Source organism: Erinaceus europaeus, chromosome 2 (genome assembly GCF_950295315.1).
Source record: "Erinaceus europaeus chromosome 2, mEriEur2.1, whole genome shotgun sequence".
Classification (NCBI taxonomy): Eukaryota; Metazoa; Chordata; class Mammalia; order Eulipotyphla; family Erinaceidae; genus Erinaceus; species Erinaceus europaeus.
This window is the reverse complement of record NC_080163.1, coordinates 81,978,949-82,001,111: the sequence shown is the minus strand read 5'-3', so window position 1 is coordinate 82,001,111 and position 22,163 is coordinate 81,978,949. Positions and strand designations below refer to the sequence as shown.

Here is a 22,163-nt window from a genome sequence, read left to right as displayed (position 1 = left end):
AACAGCAAAGAGTAGAGGGTCAGGAGCATAAGCTTAACAAATTTTGACCTTCGTATGGGAGTAAAAAGAGAAAGGACAATAACAAGGCAGTGCTGAGAAATTAGGAAAAGATCTAGAGGAGAATATTTTCACTTAAGTCACTCACTAAAATTCAGTGATTCATTATATAAATAACATGTTACCAATCTGCTATCAAGACAATAATAGCACTTTTGTAAACACTGTTTCCACTTCAATCACAGCTCTTCTTTACTTGCCACAAAAAGCCTTACTGTATTTCCCTTTCATATGTTTCTTTTCCTTGTAATTCATTTATGGCCACCCCAACCCTGGGTTCTGCTCTGTGAACTGTTCCCACCTGCTATGTTTTCCAAAGAAGGCTGCTTAAATCACTTAGGGAGACTGAGCCAAAAGGGGGTTTGTCCTTATGCAGCAAGCTTGTTGCCAGGGCAACTGGTCACTGTACTACTTATACTGTGACCAGCTGCCATAGCAACAATTTCTGTTTCAAGGTGACATATTAATGCTGGTAAAAATGAAAAATAGGAGCATGAGAGTTTTAAGCAAGGCATAAACAAAAATGCAATACTTCTAAAGAGTGTAACATTATTAAAAAAGTAGAAGGGTATATTTTTTCTTTAAGCATAAGAGAAATGATCTCAGGTGTCTGCAGTGACCTACCTCATGTGCACTTGGTAAGGATAAAGCCATAACATTGCTCTTTTGTCAGACTATTTTTTTGGTGGCTTGGGTGTAGTAATTTAGCCCTAAATGTCATGTTTTTAATCACTGTGACCCTTTACAGGCCAAGTGCTGCAAAGTGTTTTTCTTAGCTATAAAGTGATAAAAAAAAAAAAGCAGAACATTCCCTCAATCTAGTAGGTCCTTAAGGAATCACATACTGTCTAAATTACCACCGCTGCCCTGATAAAACAACTGCTGTTTGTGACCATTTCCCTTCTTTTGTATCAACACCCATGTGATTCCCTGTGTTGGATATTACATTGTGAGTACAGCAAGGATCAGTGCCTCTTGAATAAAAAAAAAAAAAAGCTAATCAACATTCAAGAAAATACAGTGCTTATTAGTCAGACTTTATTTATTTTTAAAAAGGCTTCTTGTTTGAAAAGGCAGGTCAAATTCAAAACCATAAAAACATTTAAACATTATTTATGAGAGGGAGGGAGAGAGATAGAGAGAGACAGAGCCTGCCGCTGAACCAAAGCATGGCTCAACTGTAGCCTATAGTGGTTCTGGAGATTGATCCTGGTATACAGTGTCTCAGATTGTAAATTTTCTAGTCTAATACTGAGTTATCACCTGCTTAATATAGAACTTCTTTTATGTATTTTGAACTGTTGTGTTTGGAAATTTGCAAGGTATATATTTAAAGATAACAGTTTAAAATACATAAAAGAAGTACTGATCTCATTGAAGGCAGTAAAAAATTGTTTAACTTAAAATCTGGGAGTGGGACAGGGACAGAAGATAGCTTACACAGTAGAGCTTGCACAATATCATAGTAAAGCCCCAGGTTCAAGTGTGTGTACCGCATGGGAGCACTGTGGACAGCACTAGGAAAATTCCATGGATAGTGGAACACTGCAGAGGTGCTTCTTTACCTCTTTAACTTTCTCTCTGGTCTCTTTATAAAATAAAGAATGGAAAAATGGCCTGGAGAGGCTGTTCAGCAGTGGTCTAGTGAATGTGTGAGGCCCATTTCCTGTGTAAATCTCATTTCTTGGAGTCACAATAAAAAAAAATCAAATTGTATTGCTATAGGGATAATATATAAATACTATGAAACTTTGGGAGTGCAGTTTTACACTTTTATACATATAGCAGACTCACCATACCTACTGACACAGTTCCAGTGCCATCTATACTATCAAAATAAACCTCTCTAACTATTTCTCTACCACTTTACATCTGATTACCACCATATTTCCCGGGGTCTAAAAGTTATTTCTGTTGTGCTTTGTCCTTTCATTTGCTTTGATTATTTACAGTCCACATATGAGTGAAACTATATATTATTGCTTACCTGGTGAATTATTACACTTAGCATAATCACCTTAAGTTTCACTGATGTTGTCAAGAGTGGCATAATTTCTCTTTCTCTCTCTCTCTCTTTTCTTTATAGTTGGGTAGTATTCCATGGAATTCCATTGAGCAATTAGGTAGAATTCCACTGACTAATTCCATTACTCTTTTAAAATTTTACTTTAGCTTATTTCACAGAAAGGCATTAAGAGGGAAAGGGAAGTAGAGGGAGAGACAACTGCAGCACTGCTTCACTACTTGTGAAGCTTCCCCCTGAGGTGTGTACTGGAGGCTTGAATCCAGGTTTTGTTCATGGTGATGTGCTCATACACTGTGTGTGCCACTGTCTGGTCCTGAAACCTATTCTTAATTCTGAAATCTATTCTTAATTACATTGAGGACAGTCAGTCTGAGAAGCTGACAGAAAAGGTCATTTCTTTTTTTTTTTTTTAATTTTTTATTTAAGAAAGGATTAATGAACAAAAACATAAGGTAGGAGGGGTACAACTCCACACAATTCCCACCACCCAATCTCCATAACCCACCCCCTCCCATGATAGCTTTCCCATTCTCTAGCCCTCTGGGAGCATGGAGAAAAGGTCATTTCTTTTCTACCTCCTCCACCTCCACCACTGAAATAAAAACAAACAAACAAACAAAAACCTTGGGGATTTGAATGTGTCCTAATTATTCTAAGTGGAGTGCAAAGTAGTTTGCATTGTACCACAAATAAAATGATGATAATAGCTAAAAAATTAAAACATCAAAGTATATATACTGAGAATCGTCAAATGGGCCCAATTATCTAAATTTAGGTGATTTTCAGCAAGGGTACCAAGACCATTTATGACACAAATTACAGTTTGGACAGAAAAAGGAAAAAATTTGAACTCTTACTTGGCTCAAGACAAAAATAAATTCAGTGTGTCAAAGACCTAAATTTAATAAATAAAACCACAAAAATCTTACAAAAGGCATAGCGACAAGACTTCATGACTTTGAAAATGGCAAAAGTTTTTTTTAAGTATGATACAAAATGATTAAAAAAGAGAAAAAACAGATCAATGAGTTCTATTAAAATACAAATCTGTGTGCATCAAAGGCCTCAATCATGAAAATAAACAAGACAACCCATGGGATTTAAATATTTGCAAAACATATACCTGATAAGAGTCTTGTGTCGGGACCAGACGGTGGCGCACCTAGTTAAGCGCACACACTAGAGTGTGCAAGGACCCGGGTTCAAGCCCCTGGTCCCCACCTGCAGGGGGAACGCTTCATGAGTGTTGAAGCAGGGCTGCAGGTGTCTCTCTGTCTCTCTCCCTCTCTATCGTCCTTTCCCCTCAATTTCTCTCTGTCTCTATCCAATAATAAATAAATAAAGTTTTTAAAAAAAGAATAAAAAATATTTTAATAAAAAAAAAGTCTTGTGTCCAGAATATTTAACATAAAAAAACCTATCACAGGAGGCCAAACAGTAGTGCACCTTGTTGATGAGACATATTACCATGTGTAATGACCTAGGTTCGAGCTCCCACTCCCCATTTGCAAAAAAGGATACTTCACAGGCAGTGAAGTGGGTCTGCAGGTATCCTTCTCTCTTCCTCTCTGCCACTATTTCCCTTCTCAATTCCTCTCTGTCCTATTGAGTAAAACTATAAATCAGAAGGGAAAAAAGGCCTCCACGAGCAGTGGTTTCACAGTGCAGGTAATGATGAGCACCAGCAATAATACTGGTGGCAGAGAAACAACAACTAAACCCTACTACAAATCAGTAACAAAAAGATAATCTTATTAGAATATGGATGAAAGTCTTGAACTGTCATTTTTCTAAAGATATACAGATGAAAAAAAGCAAACAAACCAACCACCACCACCACCACCACCAAAAAACAAAACAAAACAAAACAAAAAACAGGAAAAGATGCTGAATCTCATTGTTCCTTGAAGGAATGCAACTTAAAAACATGATACTACTACTTTCATCTGCCAGGAAATGAAAAAGGCAGATGGTAATAAGTGTTTACTACGATGTGAAGTTAGACCCTTCATAAATTATTAATGAGACTAGGAAAAACATTTCTGGGGTACAGGCAGGATTGCCCCAGTAAAACACAAACATTACCATACACATGGACCTAAGTTCAAGTCCCTGGTCTCCACCTGCAGTAGGAGAAGCTTTATAAATTATGGAGCAATTCTGCAAGTATCTCTCTTTTTCTTTTCCTTTCTTTTCACTTTCCCTTTCTGCTTCTCACTGTCTCTATTAAATAAAAAAAGGGGGAGGGGGGAGTGGTGTGAGGGGGTTCACCAGGAGTAGTGGATTCATGGTGCAGGAACTGAGTCCCAGCAATAACCCTGGTAACAAAAACAAAGAAATGAAAATACAATTTAGAGGAGTTGGGCGGTAGCGCAGCGGATTAAGCGCACATGGAGCAAAGCGGAAGGACCTGCGTAAGGAACCTGGTTCGAGCCCCCGGCTCCCCACCTGCAGGGGAGTCCCTTCACAGGTGGTGAAGCAGGTCTGCTGGTGTCTATCTTTCTCACCCCCTCCTCTCTCCATTTCTCTATGTCCTAGCCAACAACAATGACATCAATAACTACAACAATAAAACAAGGGCAACAAAAGGGAATAAATATTAAAAATATATATTATTATTATTATTTTATTATTCCTCTAAGGTTATCACTGAGGCTTGGTGCCTGGACTATGAATCCACTCCTCCTGGAGGCCATTTTTTTCCCCATTGCTATTGTTGTTGTTGTTATTGTTGTTGTTGCTGTTGAGGACAGAGAGAGGAAGAGAAAGATAGACACCTGCAGACCTGCTTTACCACTTGCAAAGCAATCCCCCCTTCCAGTTGGGGAGCTGGAGATGGGGAGGTGGGGAGATGGGGAGATCGGGGGGTTGGAGGGCTTGAACCAGGGCCTTGCTTGTGCACTTAACCCAGTGCCCTACTGCCCAGCCCCCCAAAACATTTTTTTTTTACTGTAATGATTATAGTGCTAAAATACAATCAATTAGAGGTTTTCAGAAGCTACATATAACCTAAAATTTAAACTCTGAAAATATTTTAGATGTAAAAAACAGTATAGATAGCTCCACATGTACTGCTTACTCTGTATTGAACTTATCGAATTACAAATTTCTGTAATTTTTCATTTGATAAAAGTAAAAAGAGGGGGCTGGGTGGTGGCCCACCTGGCTAAGCACACACATCACAGTGCACAAGGACCCGGCTTCAAGCTCTTGGTTCTCACTTGCAGGGGAAATGCTTCATGAATGGTGAAACAGGGCTGCAGGTGTCTCTCTGTCTTTCTCTCTCCCTACCAACCCCCCAATTTCTGGCTGTCCCTGTCCAATAAATAAATAAATATAATAAAAATATTTTAAAAATATGAGCAAAAAGATCAAATTCTTCAAGATTTAGATAATATCCTTGGAACTTGAGAAAGAAGTACAATTTTAATGTTTATGTTTGGGAAATAGCTATGAATTCAAAAAAATTACTTTGACATGTGAAGAGGACAAACTTCACTGATCAAAAGGTTATGTTACTAAAGGCCAACTACATCAAATCCCCTTTTCTCATTCATCAGAGGTCTTGGAGAATTGTTAGCACTGTCACAGTGTGTCCATTTTAAACAAAGTCAAACTCTGCAAGTTTTTCTTGGGTAGATTAACTTGATCCTATTACAAACACAAATAGAAGACAATATAGCCAAAACATCCCATGCTTGTAAGTCAGTTCTATTTGTTTGCACTGATGCATTCAAATACCCCTAGATAATGCAAGTGCTCAGAATTACTGACAACACATTTGCTACAAAACAAATAGACAGTCAGGTGTCTCAGGTTTTTAACCATTCACACTATCTAAACTGAGAAAAACCTCACTTCAGCTGCTGATAAGATCACTTACTCTTCAAAGACTGTCTTCAAATGACCTCTTATTAAGGAAATCATAGAAGTGAATGAAGTGTGAATGAATTGATGTCAATATAAGCTATTTTATATGAGGCAATGTTAGTGTAGTAATCAAATAACATATAACTCAGCAGAATTCTTTTGAAGAATGATATGTATAATTTGAGAAAAAACAACTGATAACAACCTTAAGGATTTTCAGTATATCTAAGAAAAACATGGGTGTGTATCTAGGAATGTAACTAGTCAAAAATTCGCTGGAGCATTTGGTTAGAGGGAAAATATAATGAAATATAGTCAAAGTGTCTATTAATCAATTGGTGAACTAACAGGAAAAGATAATATAGCTCTTTGTAATCACATAATAATGCCATGTAACTGTAAATATGGGGGCTAGGTACCTTTTCTTCAGGTATACTGTAACGCACATTTTCCAAAAATACTGAAGTATTTTCCACATTTGTGTATCGTAAAAGAATATGAGCAAAATCTTCTTCACTGATAGTATTCATTCCATTAGAGTAGGAAAGGAATTCTATTTCTAGAACTTCTGTTTGGAGGTTATCCATGAATCTATGACAAAAATATATAAATGAACAAGGGAAATGAGGAGTGTTGGTAGCAGATGGTATTTGGACTCTCAGGACTTAGGCTTTCTCATCTGTATCAATGGTGATAAAAATCTTAGAGGTGTAATAAATCAGGAGTGACTGTGTAGTAAGCACTATATACACTCTTATTTTTTACTCTAACTTATTGAAAATGAAGAATTCCTAGTAATATACTTTAATCTGAGTATACATAAAACTACAGTCACCCAAATGTTCATATTTTTATTATTCATTAACTTCTTATATTTATCAAAATAACCACAAATATATAGGTACGGATGGCATTGAATACTAGTAGAAAGTATCTTCACTTAAGATGAAATTAACAGTCAACGCAACAATTGCCACCTCAACAAGCTTCAGCTCAGACTGTGTCCAGAGACTTCAGGTGTGGAATGACAACCCTTCAGCTTCATTACTCAGGTGAGACCTTTCCTTTCATAGTATTCTCTAATTCCATCCCAGGTGGTTCACTTTCTAACAAAGTCCCAAAACCTAGATATAGACCAGGTTCTGTGAGAGAGCGCATATGTTCACACTTACCCATAAACTAGTGCAAAATATATACCTGAAAGCAGAAGTACACTAGAGTTTGCAGTAAGTACCCCCCTAACACTTCCTCTCCACTATTCCAACCTTTGGGTCCATGATTCTTTAACAATTTGTTTGGCTTTGTATGTTAACTCTCTTTTCAGTCACCAGGTTCCAGATGCCATCAGGATGCTGGCCAGGCTTCCCTGGACTGAAGACCCCACCAATGTGCCCTGGAGCTCCGCTTCCCCAGAGACCCACCCTACTAGGAAAAGAGAGAGGCAGACTGGGAGTATGGACCGACCAGTCAACATCCATGTTCAGCGGGGAAGCAATTACAGAAGCCACACCTTCCACCTTCTGCAACCCACAGTGACCCTGGGTCCATGATCCCAGAGGGATAGAGAATGGGAAAGCTATCAGGGGAGGGGATGGGATATGGAGATTGGGTGGTGGGAATTGTGTGGAGTTGTACCCCTCCTACCCTATGGTTTTATTAATTTATCGTTTCTTTAAAAAATAAATTTAAGGGAGTCGGGCTGTAGCTCAGCGGGTTAAGCACAGGTGGCGCAAAGCACAAGGACTGGCATAAGGATCCCGGTTCGAACCCCGGCTCCCCACCTGCAGGGGAGTCGCTTCACAGGCGGTGAAGCAGGTCTGCAGGTGTCTATCTTTCTCTCCTCTTCTCTGTCTTCCCCTCCTCTCTCCATTTCTCTCTGTCCTATCCAACAACGATAACAACAATAATAACTACAATAATAAAACAACAAGGGCAACAAAAGGGAATAAATAAATAAAATAAATATTAAAAAAAAACTTAAAAAATAAATTTTAAAAAAAGATGAAATTAACAGAGTTGTCACTGCACTAGATGATGTCTATAAATCTTTGTAACGTTAACATTTCTCAAAATAAATATATAAATTAATCTCACCTATAAAAATCTTCAAAGTTGAGTTCAGCTTTTCCTTTCTTTCCGAAAAAGTGTACAAGAAGTGTGGTATCTGTTACTAAACTTGTAATGTCATCAGCACGCTTAAAAAAAAAAATCACAGTTTAAAGGTTAGCTACAAAAAATACAATAGAGATACTAGTATCTTTCACAGAATTTTATCAGTATATATATATATCAAGGATATAAATATGTTAACTTTAGAATGTGAGCATAAGGCTTTATTAATAAATGTCACTACAGTTAAAATGAAGTCCAAAATTTGAAATATAAACAAATTCATCTTTATGTTTTGGAATTTAAGACATAACACTTAAAGTTTACAAACTCAAAGCATGCACATGTGTGTCTATATTTGAAATCATCTAAAACATTCAAAATCATCTAGTAATCATCTAAAATTTTCACTATATCAAGTAATCAAAAAGTTTTTAAAATATTTTTTTATTTTCCTTTTTGTTGCCCTTGTTTTATCGTTGTTGTGGTTATTATTATTGTTGTTATTGATGTTGTCGTTGTTGCTAGACAGGACAGAAAGAAATGGAGAGAGGAGGGGAAGACAGAGAGGGGGAGAGAAAGACAGACAGACACCTGCAGACCTGCTTCACTGACTGCGAAGTGATCCCCCTGTAGGTGGGGAGCCAGGGGCTGGAACTGGGATCCTTAGGCAGGTCCTTGCACTTAGTGCCATGTGCGCTTAACCTGCTGCGCTACCGCCTGACCCCCTATATCAAGTAATTGAATATGGATTTTTCTAATATCTTGAAAAATACATTATTTAGAATGTCCAAGAGGTAAATTATTCGGAATTTAATTCTTCAGCACTGAATATATGAGACTGATAAAAGAATTACCTCAAGCTCCACAAAATGACTTTCTTTAACCATAACATTTTTCTCTTTATTCTATATATATATTTTTATATTTATTTTATTTATTTATTCCCTTTTGTTGCCCTTGTTGTTTTATTGTTTTAGTTATTATTATTGTTGTTGTTGTTGGATAGGACAGAGAGAAATGGAGAGAGGGAGGGGAAGACAGAGAGGAGGAGAGAAAGATAGACACCTGCAGACCTGCTTCACCGCCTGTGAAGTGACTCCCCTGCAGGTGGGGAGCCGGGGTTCGAACCGGGATCCTTATGCCAGTCCTTGTGCTTTGCGCCACCTGTGCTTAGCCCGCTGCACTACAGCCCGACTCCCTCTTTATTCTATATTTAAAGTACTTTGAATGGACAAAAGTTCCAGAAATTTTTTTCCTCAATCAACTTTGTATATTAACTCCCAATAGATATATTATTAAGGGTTTATGTAGTTCTCAGAAAGTTTAATGAGTTATGAAAATCTTCCATCTGTAATATAGTTTTATAGGTTTCCCCTGCCCCACACTCATTCCCTTTCCTTCCTTCTATTTTCATTTAGATATTAACTCAGACATACAAACTTAAGTACAAACCTTAAAAATTTCAACTATTTTTTACATCTCTTAATAATATCCTGGAAGTGTACGAAAAATGGGAAATTACATAACTATAATTTTCTATACTAAAATAGCTGTGAATGTCTATGTAAAAGTACACATAAAATATATTACTTGGCAAGAGTCCCTGACAAAAAGTCACATCTCAGCATTCTTGCACACATTAAATTTAGTAATCGTTTGACTCTTTATATCCCTCGGTTCATGAAAATAGCAATTTCATCTTTTAGGTCCCACTAAAACAAACACTACTGTTCTACAGTTGATCTTAGCCAGAAGACTGAGAAGCAACAAATAGTACTTTTCTAATGACCAGTATGCAATTATAAAATCACATTTTTTGAATTTTTTCTCCCCTCTAACATGTCCTCTTCAATCTACCAAACTGTTTTTATAAAGTGAACTTTGCTACTTTGGTTACAAATTACCTGAAATTGCTAAAATATTTACTAATCATCAAAATGGCCTATTTACACTTAGTCATTTAATTTGTGTTTTCTGAAATTATAACATATACCTTCCTTATAACTGTTTTTTTTTTTTTTTAATTTCCCTACTAACACTCAGTTTAGTTTGCTGAGTTCACTACAATTGAAATAATTGAAAAATTATTTATAATGTAACCACCTTCCTTGAAGATTTGGTATGGGGTTTGATCTGATTATGAGGGGGTAATTAACACAGCCAGGTGTTACATAATATAATTTAAATATACATTCTTCAATAAGCTTAATAAGGATGAAGAATATTAATGGTACCAGTCTTTCAGGGCTCTTTATTGTAATAGTGAACTAGTGGAATTTTGAGTAGTACCCAATAAGCACTACCATTTTTAACAGTAACATGAGTTGAGGAGTCACACTGCTATAATGGAAATAGGCCAGGATATAAAATCAGAATATCTACGTTCATTGACTTTTTGATCCTTATTTGTAAAATGGGATTGTCCCTATCTATACCAGTAATTAAAATTGATAAAATTAGAATGTAAATATAATGAAGGATATAAATGTTCTTACTGACACTCATGAAATAATTTGGGGCTTGGGGAGCATAAAAATTTGAGGGGGGGTCATAATTCTTGCTAATTATAGAATTATCTTGTGGTTGTGTATAACCAAGTCTAATTGGTTTATTATGCATGGAAAGCTTATTTGAGTTAGATAGAAAATGGTTCTGAAGGTATTTGCACTGGGTGTCCATCTAGAAGCTAGGTAATGGAAAGTGGGGGAGGAACAAATTGGATAAGAAGAGGCCGGGGGTGATGGTTTGGAAAAAGTCATTCCACAAATGAATAATGATCAACAAATAAGATGATGGGCTCAAAGGTTATTTCTGGCTTTGAATCTTGATTCCTAGTGAAATTGAAATTAATCTGTCAGAGGGTATTATCCTAAGGAATAACAGTATTACTACACAAAAGGTTGTTGTGATGATTAAGTATCAGATCTGTGACTGGCATATTGGAAATACTCAATATAAAGGAGTTATTATTGATTTCTTTCAAATAAATACACATCAGAAAATTAAAATGGACTATGTAAGATAGATGGAACTATAATATTAAAGTTTAGTGCAAAAAGCATAATTTTGGATATGCATACTTAATTCTATTTTAATTGGAACAGCATGTGTAAGTTAGACCTGAAGAAAATGCCTTAAAATGAAAGGTTCAAGGAACACCAAAAGTTAGATAAACTCGGATGACACAATTGTGGAGTGTTTTCCTCTAGTCCAGTGATGTCCTTAACTTAAAGACTTAATACAATGAAATGAGATGGTTTTGTTTTATACAGGTTTTAAATAATGACCTCATTCAGCCAGTTTTTCTCATGCTCATTGAGCAGAGCTTCACTTACAGTCTTTCATCATCAAAATCTTATTAGACTTAGGTTGCACTTATCCAGATAATCCAGAACCCATGGAGGCATAAGTAACTATTTGACATTAAAAAAAAAAAGAAGGAAAATTAGAAATAGAAATGTAGAAAACTCCTCTCCTCCACTACCAGTCTCCACCCCCTTTCAGTGAAAGGGAGTACTTTGGGAGTTACTGAAAACTATACCAGTGTCCTTTGGTATCCTAACTGTGTTATATAACTTAAGTCAAAGGAGAGTTGAGACAAAAATAGAGATTTTATCCCTTTTGATTCTTGTGTTCATTGTTAAAATAAAGTGAATTCAGGTGTTTTCATAACAAAGAAAGAACACAAAAGAACCCATGGGCCATTTATATGAAAGACCATTATCTAACTTTGTTTTGATTCAAACTGAAATGATATCATAAAAAAATGAAATAAACTGACAAACTGTACATAAAGTAAGTATGGTTAATGATTAAAATAGGGAGTTGTAAGGTAGTCTTTCAACATAATTTTATTGGTTGTAATTATATGAGTCATAACAGCCTCCAACAAAAGACTGGAGAAAATCTTCAAACTCAATTTTTTAGTGAAGATCTGAAGAAATACACGGAGAATAAGTAATGTTTATTACAGGTAAAAAAAAAAGACTCAAAGGTGGGGCCAGGTGTTGGCACACTGGTTAAGCGCACATATTAAAGTATGCAAGGGCCCAGGTTCAAGCCCCTGGCTGAAAAGCTTCATGAATGGTGAAGCAGAGCTGCAGGTGTCTTTGTTCCTTTCTTCCTCTCTATCTCCCCTTCCTCTCTCAATTTCTCTTTGTCTCTATCCAATAATAAACAACAACAAAAATTTTTAAAAGAAAGAAAAAAAAAAGAAAAAAGAAAAAATTCAGTGTCTAGTAAGATAGCTCACGTGGATATTGTGCTTACATATTCATGAGCACATCCCAAGCTTGATCCTGGCCTCTACTCTACTGCCCTGAGGGAAGCTTCAGGGGTGTGGTGTCTTCCTGTCTCCATTTCTGTCATTCTATTTGATAAAGTCAGCCTGGAGAAGTGAATTGCTTGAGGAATGATAAAAGGGGAAAATCATATATTCAAACTTTCATCATAATGTCATTTATTTATATGTTTACTTTACTGCCACCAGAGTTGTTGCTGAGGCTAAGTGCTTGTGGGACAAATCTACCATTCATGCTGGACATTTTTTTTAAATAATAACTTTAATAAGTTCTGACTTGAGTTGGAAGGAGGATAGAGAAGGAAAGAGAGACAGAAAGACAAACACCTGTCTCATCACTCAGGAAGTCTCTCCTGCTTGAGGATTTGGGACTTGAAACCAAGTCTTTAAGCATAGTAATGTGTGTGTTCTACCGAGTGTTGTCCCCATCATAACATGGTTTTGCTATTACTGAAAAAGTCTATGGTCAGAAGCAGTTCTAGAATAAGAATGTACAAGGTCATTTTCAAATCTACCTACAATATTTAAAAATTTTTCTAGTCAATGATTATGTTTTAAATAAATAATAAAATAAATACACAAATACATATCTTTCTTTATGAACTAATTTGAATTGAACTAATTCTGAGATACTGATACTACAAACATTGAATATCATACTAGTATCAATATTAACCTATAAGGAATTACTGTGAGCTGTAACTTAGCTATATTTAATTCTTTTTTAAAAAAATATTTATTTATTTTCTCTTTAATTGCCCTTGTTGTTTTATTGTTGTTGTTATTGATGTCATCATTGTTGGATAGGACAGAGAGAATGGAGAGAGTAGGGAAAGACAGAGAGGAGGAGAGAAAGATAGACACCTGCAGACCTGCTTCACTGCCTGTGAAGTGACCCCCCTGCAGGTGGGGAGCCTGGGGCTCAAATCAGGATCTTTATGGTGGCCCTTAAGCTTTGCGCCATGTGCACTTAACCCATTGCGCTACCGCCTGGCCCCCATGTCTATCTTTCTCTTTCCATTTCTCTCCCTCTTCTCTGAATTTCTTTTGACCTATCTAATAAAAAAAAGAAAAAGAAAGAAAAGGATCAGGGGAAAGGAAAAAAATGGTCTTTGGGAGTGGTAGATCCTTCTTGCAAGTACCAAACCCCAGCATTAAACCTGGTGGGAAAAAAATAATGAAAACAAAGAGAAGGGGGAGAGAGAGAAAAAGAAGAGGAGGAGGGAGCGGGAGAAGGAGGAAGAGATGACTTGGTTTGGTAAATTTTAGTAGAGTTTAGTGAGATTAAGGATAGGATGTAGGTTGAGATGGAGACAGTCTAATATGAGGAAAGAAAACTGGTATTATTGTCAGTTTGAAGTTAGGCCACTCTAAGAACTAGGACTCTAAGAATTCCGATGTTTAGGTGGTCTTACTTTCAAATACTGATTACCCCTGTGTAAATGAACACAGAATTATGTACTCAAATGTATCAGTAAATGGATTATTAACTACTATACTATGCCTAAAAGTAGTTCAAATTTAAAAGGCAAAATTTAAATTAATTGTTTATATTTAAATATTTACATACCATAGATAGATAAGACAAAATGCTTTAACTATTTGTTGTCAGCTTTCAAAATCAAGTTTTGGTGACAAAATTAACATTTCCAAATGTTTGCCCCAGGGTAGAGTTGTCAATTGAGTAAGGCTGTATGTTTGAATAACAGAAGTTGCATATACTTTCAGCTTACTTTTATATCTTTAGGTGTATTTTTTCAAAGTAGGGAAAAATAATTCAACATTAAAGAGAAAAAGGTAATCAAAAATGTAGCTCAATCATCACTGACAGTCATCTAGGAAACAAAAGAGTGCTTAATCTACAAGAAGAACTCCATTAAATAACAAAGGAGTAGTTTACAGTGGGATGATGGGCCAGTCTACCTGAAGGTCTTTTATCATTTTCAAAAACAGCAAGAAAAAACTGGCAATAATAATTCTAAGAATTTGAATTGTTAGTAACAATTACATGGCAATCCTAACAGTGCCCTGCATTTGAAAATCCAGCTACTATAAATAGTAGAACATTGTTAAATCTGCCATAACTCTAAAGTACTAGCTGTGGGTTGTCAAGTAAGACATTTCAGAATTTGAACATGGAAAATTGTAAGATAACAGTTTCACTGAGAATGTAAAATAGCATTTCTGAATACCTTGAATTTGATTTTTAAATGAATAAACTCTTATTGAGTTGAAAAGTTATCTTCAGCAAGTTAGCTGTTTTAACACAGACCTTGTAGGTGACTACAGCTCTTATCAGCATAGCTGACACATTCAAATACCACATATACATATTGAATTAATATATATGTGATGGCTTTACTAGAGACAAGGAAAAATAGAAAGTATATTTTTGGTCTCATCATTGAAACAAAGATCAAATTAACAAAATGAGAAATTGTACAAGGAACTGGTTAAGGGTTTTTTTTGTTTTGTTTTTTATACCTCTGCGAGATCTGAAAAGAGTGCTTGGCTTGTATTGCGTCTCAGTGTATCCCAATAGCTTCTGGAGACATGTTCCTCAGCATCTGTTTTAAGTACCTGTAGAAGTTTCAAGAGGCACAACTTAAATCTCAAGAACAGTCACAAAGAATGATAATTTATACACTTTAAATATCTTCTAACTAGCCTTGAAAAGAAAGCACACTAGCTTACCTTTTGGTTTTGTTTTCTGTCGCACACAACAGTATTACATTACACAGCTGGTAAGCTCAGCATATTTTCAATGGTGTAATGGTATATAACTACTATTTCTAAGTAGAATGTGGTGTTGTCAAATAGAATTGTGTCCCCTCTCCCATTTCCTTGTACTCAAACAAGCATAACTTCTAAGAAAGAGCAAAATAATTTTATTCACATTTTATGTGAAGTGAATTTATTTGAAAAAGTTATTGAAAACATTGCAGCCATCTGTAAAAATGTAGTGAACATGTAACTCTAGTAATTACAGTAACCATAGTGCGCCTGCACAGTGTGATAAAGACAGAGACATATGTATGCATAGGATAAGATGTCAACCCAAACCTGATTGGCCAATGGAAATGTAACCTTAAAACCAGAGGCAAGTTAAATATAAGTAAAGGTTCAGAAACCAGTTGAATGAAGCACTTTCACCATTACTGACTGGTGCTGCTAAAGAGTTAAGTACACATGGCTAGGCTAAGTAACCGCTTCCCCAGCTTCCAGGGACCCTTGCTCATCTCTAGTGGAGAGAGCAACAATGCAGGAAGTGCCTAGCATACTAATGAAAACTATAGAGGACTTAGACAAAGACAGAGTATGGGGCAAAAGGCTAGCCATTAATATGGTAAAGAAATGGAGAGAAACTAATCCTTTCAAGGGGATGGATAGAAGATGGGCCAGAAGTCACCCCATCCTTCCCAGTTACATCATCCACAGTCCAAATCCCAGGTCCATGCACCCGGGGAATAGGCAAACCTGGTGAAATACTGACTGAAACAAGAACTTACACTCCCCAAGAGGTACAGCAGATGAGACAAGAATATGCCCAAAACAGTATGAAGGACGCTTCATACATGGTCAAGTTCTGGGAAAAAGGAGCTGACACTATAATGTTGACAGATGCAGAAATGAGAAAGATAAAAAATATTATAGAAAATCCGACTATACATGATGCTCTAGAGCAAGTTTTAGAAACAGGCAGAGAAGACACTAAACCCCTGATTGACTGGGTCACAGCAGCTTGGAGATTAGCATTCCCCACGCTAGACCTAACTAATTTTGAAGCCTCAGGAAAATGGAATACTTATCAAGACACTATAGCCATGTTAAGAAAATTAGGTATAGTTGGGTATATATATAACCAAGCTGACATTCCACAAGCTTCACCTATAACCCCACAATTCAGGACGCTTATGCTAAGGAACACTCCTCCTAACATGAGGCTGTCTCTGGCAGGCATACTACAAGTCTGTAAAACTATTGCAGAAAGGATAGAACTCTTTAAACAATATAGGGAACTGGAACAGGATAAGGTAGTCTCCGTCCAAGTTAATGTAAAACCCAAAAGGAGAACCTTTCACAATATTAGACCCTTTGGGAATATACCTATGACTATGCCCATTAGGCACCCACCACCGAGACCCTGGCACCCCTTTAAAAATATAACAGTGAGACCCATATATACAGACCCATGGGAAAAGCTGTGCCAGACTCAAACCCAACAGAACTTTTTTTTAGGGCAGGGTCAGGGCCATTGGCACCCCAGATTGGCACCCCAGGGAGCCTACACGGATGCTCCTTGGCTCCCATGGAGCAGGAACAATTGCTATCCCCAGGGACCCAGGCCCCCACAGCAGAGCAGACATTGGTTTCAAAACTGAAACCAATTCACACTGTCAAACAACTAATGAATCATTGCTACCATGTGACTTTACAGGGCTTAGCTGGTAAAGCCACAGCACCTTCAGTCACTATGACTTTGCTGGTATATCAAAATAAATTTGATATTATCTTTGCATGCAGTAATTCCCCACAAAATTTGCTAGGAATCAATCATTACTATATTCTCTGACTTTCTAAATTAAAAGAAAAATTACATCGAAAAATCCCATGCAATTTTGCAACAGTAAAGATACCAGACATAAAACTCCCACCCACCAAACCCAGTTTTACCAACCAATATCCAACTAAGGGAGGTTCAACTGAACAGAAACCATAGAAAACTTACTGTAAGAAAATATAATAGAACCTACCCAAAGCTTTAATTATAACAGCCCAATTTGGCCAGTGCTGAAACTTAATAGCAAATGGAGAACGACAGTTGACTATAGAAGAGTTAATGAGCTTACTGAAAAAATGCCAGGCCAACTTCCAGATGTTGAGGATATATTTCTCAGAATTAGACAATTTAACCCTAAGTGGTTGGCTACCATTGACCTTAGTGATATGTTCTTTGCCATCCCACTTGCACCTGAATCCAGGGAACTCACCACATTTTCATGGCAAGGCAAACAATATCAGTTCACTAGAGTTCTACAAGGCTACAAAAATAGCCCTATTATTGCACACAACACCCTTAGATGGAGCCTAGAAACACTTCAGTTACCTAGTGATTGTCAGATATTTTCTTATATAGATGATTTATTACTAGTGGGAACAGACAAAAATCAGTTAGGGACTGCCCTACATAACACTATAACTCACTTAAGGTCTCATGGATGGACCATTAATGAGGACAAAGTACAGGGCCCAGCTGAATCAGTTAAATTTTTAGGTGTCCATTGGTCTACCACTGGTCCCAGAATACCTGACCAGGTCATTGATAAACTAGTAAACCTCAGACCACCCACAAATAAAACAGAGACGCCACATGTGATAGGCATGTTTGCCTACTGGAGACAGCATATTTCATACTTACAACTTATACTAAAGCCCCTATATGATATCATGAAAAAGGCTTCTGATTTCATGTGGGATAAACCACAACAAGAAGCATTCTCATTGGCAAAACAAATGGCCAGTGAACACAAACAATTCACTTATATATCTGAAGGAGACATTGTAGTTATAGATCTCCTGTACATGAGTGGATATGGCAATTGGAACATATTTAGCAAAAGAAACTCATACTGACCCCAGTGGGATTTTATTGCCGCAAATTCCCATGGTCAGAGAATAAATTCTCTCTATTTGAGAAACATGTCTGGACTGCTTATGAAGTGCTGCGTACATGCCATTCAATCCTAAGAAATAACCTTGTGGCACTCAGATCCACAGTACCCATTACTGACTGTGTAAAGATACTGGCAGAGGCATGTGCAGGCTTACCCATGGAAGGTAAGGTACTCCAACGGAAATGGTACCTGAGTATCTTCATGGAGCATCCCTGATTGCAAAGGGGACAATACCCATGATGTCGAAGCAACCCTACAAAGCACATCAGCTCTGGTGGAAGGTTACACGCCTCCACTGACATCTCCCCTCCCCAGAAACAGGTACCAATAGGGCATTGGGGGTCAGGGCAATACTCTCCCTCTCTGGTTAATGCCTGGTTCACAGATGGATCAGCCACCATCACCAAGAATAATGTGGTACACTGGAAAGCTGCAGCCTTCCATGCAGAGGATGGTATGATCATAATAGACCAAGGCACTGCTAAATCAGCACAACATACTGAGGTTATTGCAGCACTACTCACATCCAAACAATCATTGGCTGAGAAAAAAGCCCTGCATTTATTTACAAACTAATGATGTGTTGCCAATGGAATTACAATGTGGTCAGTAAAATGGAAATTAACTGACTGGAAAACTAATGGCAAAGACCTATGGTCCAGAGAGGCTTGGAAGGAACTTGATCTCATAAGTAAAAATATCAAAATCTATGTTTATCATGTAGATGCTCACAAAAAGGATGGGAAATTGTTATCTGAATACAATAATAAGGTAGACAGACTAGCTGCATTAGCCATAAAGCTGAAAACTAAGTGGGATGTAGACAATTTAGGTCCAACCAAACAAAATTAAAAAACAATGGGAAACTGAGGACCCCAATACACAGCAAGATGATATCACCACGTAAGAAATATTACACATACATAAATTTTTAGGACACACAAGTACACATGGAACATATGGCTGGTTTCAAAGAAGGAAAATTAAAGTGATATGGCAAAGAACAAAATCTGCTATTAGCAACTGTAAAGAATGCCCCAGAGATATTAAAATATTTAACCACAATTATCATGGCAGCATTTCCCACAGGTTACGGTTCAATAAATTACTACAAATAGATTTCACTGGACCATTGAATGCATATAAAGGCAGTTATGCATGCAATATTGTGGATATATGCACTGGTCTAGGACTGGCTAGAGCAGGCCAGCACCTAATCAGAAACTTGCTACCTTAACTATCTGGAACTGGATTTCAAATTTTGGTATACCAGACATTATTCAATCAGATCAGGGAACTCACTTTATAGGCAAACACATTCAGGACTTTATCAAACTCATGAAAACACAATGGGATTTTTGTACAGCCTATAACCCTACAGCTGCAGGCTCCACTGAAACATGGAATGGTCTGATAAAAGCTTAATTACATAATAATCCTAACAAAAATCTGAACGAAGCCTTACTTACTGTCTGTTATGAACTAAACAACAGACCCAGACTAAATAGGGACAGCCCCATCCAAGAAGCCCTTAGATATGATATTAACATAGATAACCCTAATTTACCAGACAGATGCTTAGCCATATTCCTGTATCCAAAGGAGCAAAAAAGATCAGTACCTATCAAGTGCTGAGATCATTGCCTTGGGACAAGGAAACACAGTGTGCATTACTCAGGGAAAAAGTGACTTAAAATTATCCAACCTAGAAGATCTTGCATGACCTATGTGCCACTAAGGATGTGTAGGACCATACTCTACACTGCCTTCTTCATTCGTATAGCCATTTACAGCATCTCACCACTCATTCACTGGACAACTCATTTTTGTGACTCTGTCCATAAGACCAACGCTAGCACAACCATGAGAGCTGTTGGAGTAACTATTTCAAATTGGACTGTTTGTTGGGCTGAACACTTTATCAACAGCACATAAGAATGGAGAGCTCTCACCCACATCACTGGTTTTGCTTGTTTATCTTGCTAATAACATGTACCCTCTCTTCAGCGGATGGCACTACTTCCCCTACCACTCTTAGTAAAAGACTCCTATTGTGCAGAAGGCATTTGCACTCTAAATATATTGCAGATATTCCTTGATAACACCTACATAGCATACCATACTCAATCAGTGCCACAAAAATTAGGAGACCAATGGGTAGTTACCACTGACCATTTCCTGTGGTCTGCCCTGAACACAATAGATACAGCAATGTTCATACATTTGTTCTATAGAAGATAGTATTCGGGAAAATCAATTGTATGTCTCAAAGTTTCTCAAAACACAAACTGAATCTTTTTAATATATAGGCTGTGTATTTGATATGCAGACTCTCCCAAAAGCCTAGACCAAGTAGATTAGAAGCATCCAATAGCACAGCTATATACAAGATACTGGATACTATACAGCAAACCATAACAAAAGGACTTTTCAAAGTTAACCCAATTACCAAGTAATGTGATGATAACATTAACTATCGATTGTCTTTTTGAACCCTAAGACAGCAGGAACCTCACATCTCCACTATAGAGCCCCTCCTTCCCCCAGTCCTGGAACCCTTGGATAGGGCCCACTTTCCCGTATGCGTCTCCCAATCCATACAAATAATATTGCATCTGCCTATCACAACCTAACCAACGCAACGATTGCCACCTCAACATGCTTCACCTCAGACTGTGTCCAGACTTCACGTGTGGAATGACAACCCTTCAGCTTCATTACTCGGGTGACACCTTTCCTTTTATAGTACACTCTAATTTCATCTCAGGTGGTTCACTTTCTAACAAAGTCCCATAACCTAGATATACACCAGTCTTTGTGAGAGAGAGCTTATGTTCACACGTATCCATAAACTACTGCAAAATATATACCTGAAAGCAGAAGTACACTAGAGTTTACAGTGAGTACCTCCCTAACACTTCCTCTCCACTATTCCAAGCTTTGGGTCCATGATTGCTCAACAATTTGTTTGGCTTCCTATGTTAACTCTCTTTTCAATCACCAGGTTTCAGATGCCACCAGGATGCTGGCCAGGCTTCCCTAGACTGAAGACCCCACCAATGTGTCCTGGAGCTCAGCTTCCCCAGAGACACATCCTACTAGGGAAAGAGAGAGGCAGACTGGGAGTATGGACTGACCAGTCAACACCCATGTTCAGTGGGGAAGCAATTACAGAAGCCAGACCTTCTACCTTCTGCAACCCTCAATGACCCTGGGTCCATGCTCCCAGAGGGATAGAGAATGGGAAAGCTATCAGGGGAGGGGGTGGGTTATGGAGATTGGGTGGTGGGAATTGTGTGGAGCTGTACCCCTCCTACCTTATGGTTTTGTTAATTAATCCTTTCTTAAATAAAAAAAAGAAGATAGTATTCGAATTGGACCCACAGTGTACATATACACAAATACTCCTGAAAAAAAACTGACTACTACAAACTTAGCTTCAGCATATTATTCCAAACATGTTGAAAGATTTAGGCGATTACTCATTCCTGGCCTGCACTAGAGACAAGACCATCTTAACATGCTCATTCCTAGATAGACACTCCCTTATAGAAAATAAAACTCTATATGAACTTGATACTGGCTGTTATGTTGTATCTAACTGCTCCATGGTTTCAATGTATAACACATCAAGAATAACCATTAGACCTGAACAAAAACATTACTTTGACTCTACTGGTTTGTTTGACTTTAACCTTGAATGGGATAACTACTAAAATTATTTAGATAGCTCAAGACATAATGGACATTGTTACACACAATGAAAAACAGCTTGACAGTATACACAAAATGATAGTACAGCACGAATCCATCCTCAATGCACACCTTCAGGACGTAAACAAATTTGTAGGAATACTGCAGACTAATACATTCATACAGGAAGATTGGGCCAAAGGTATACAGAAATGCTCCTTTTGGGAGACTGTTGTGAGAGCTGTACAACTTGATTTTGTTTGCATTCCCATATTTAATTGGTGGCATTGGATAAAGGAAATATTTTGGTTCATGTGCTTGATTATTGCACTTGTAATGCTGGCAAAGGTTTTTGTTATTTTATTTAGACTGAAATCATAGTTTTTGTTATTTTCTTTAGGTTTTTGTTATTTTCTTTAGACCACCATGC

General features: G+C 37.3%; 1 protein-coding gene across 2 annotated transcripts in view; it reads right to left on the bottom strand.

Moving 5' to 3' along the window:
- Positions 1-22,163, bottom strand: part of MICU3 (mitochondrial calcium uptake family member 3) — a 114,198-nt gene that overhangs the window by 12,024 nt on the left and 80,011 nt on the right. For both annotated transcript variants that reach the window (XM_007516278.3, XM_016185238.2), the window contains 3 exons: positions 14,850-14,945; positions 8,048-8,148; positions 6,373-6,544 (listed from right to left, as the gene is read on the bottom strand). In XM_007516278.3, the coding sequence (XP_007516340.1) occupies positions 6,373-6,544; positions 8,048-8,148; positions 14,850-14,945 (369 nt within the window). The remainder of the gene's footprint in view (positions 1-6,372; positions 6,545-8,047; positions 8,149-14,849; positions 14,946-22,163) is intronic.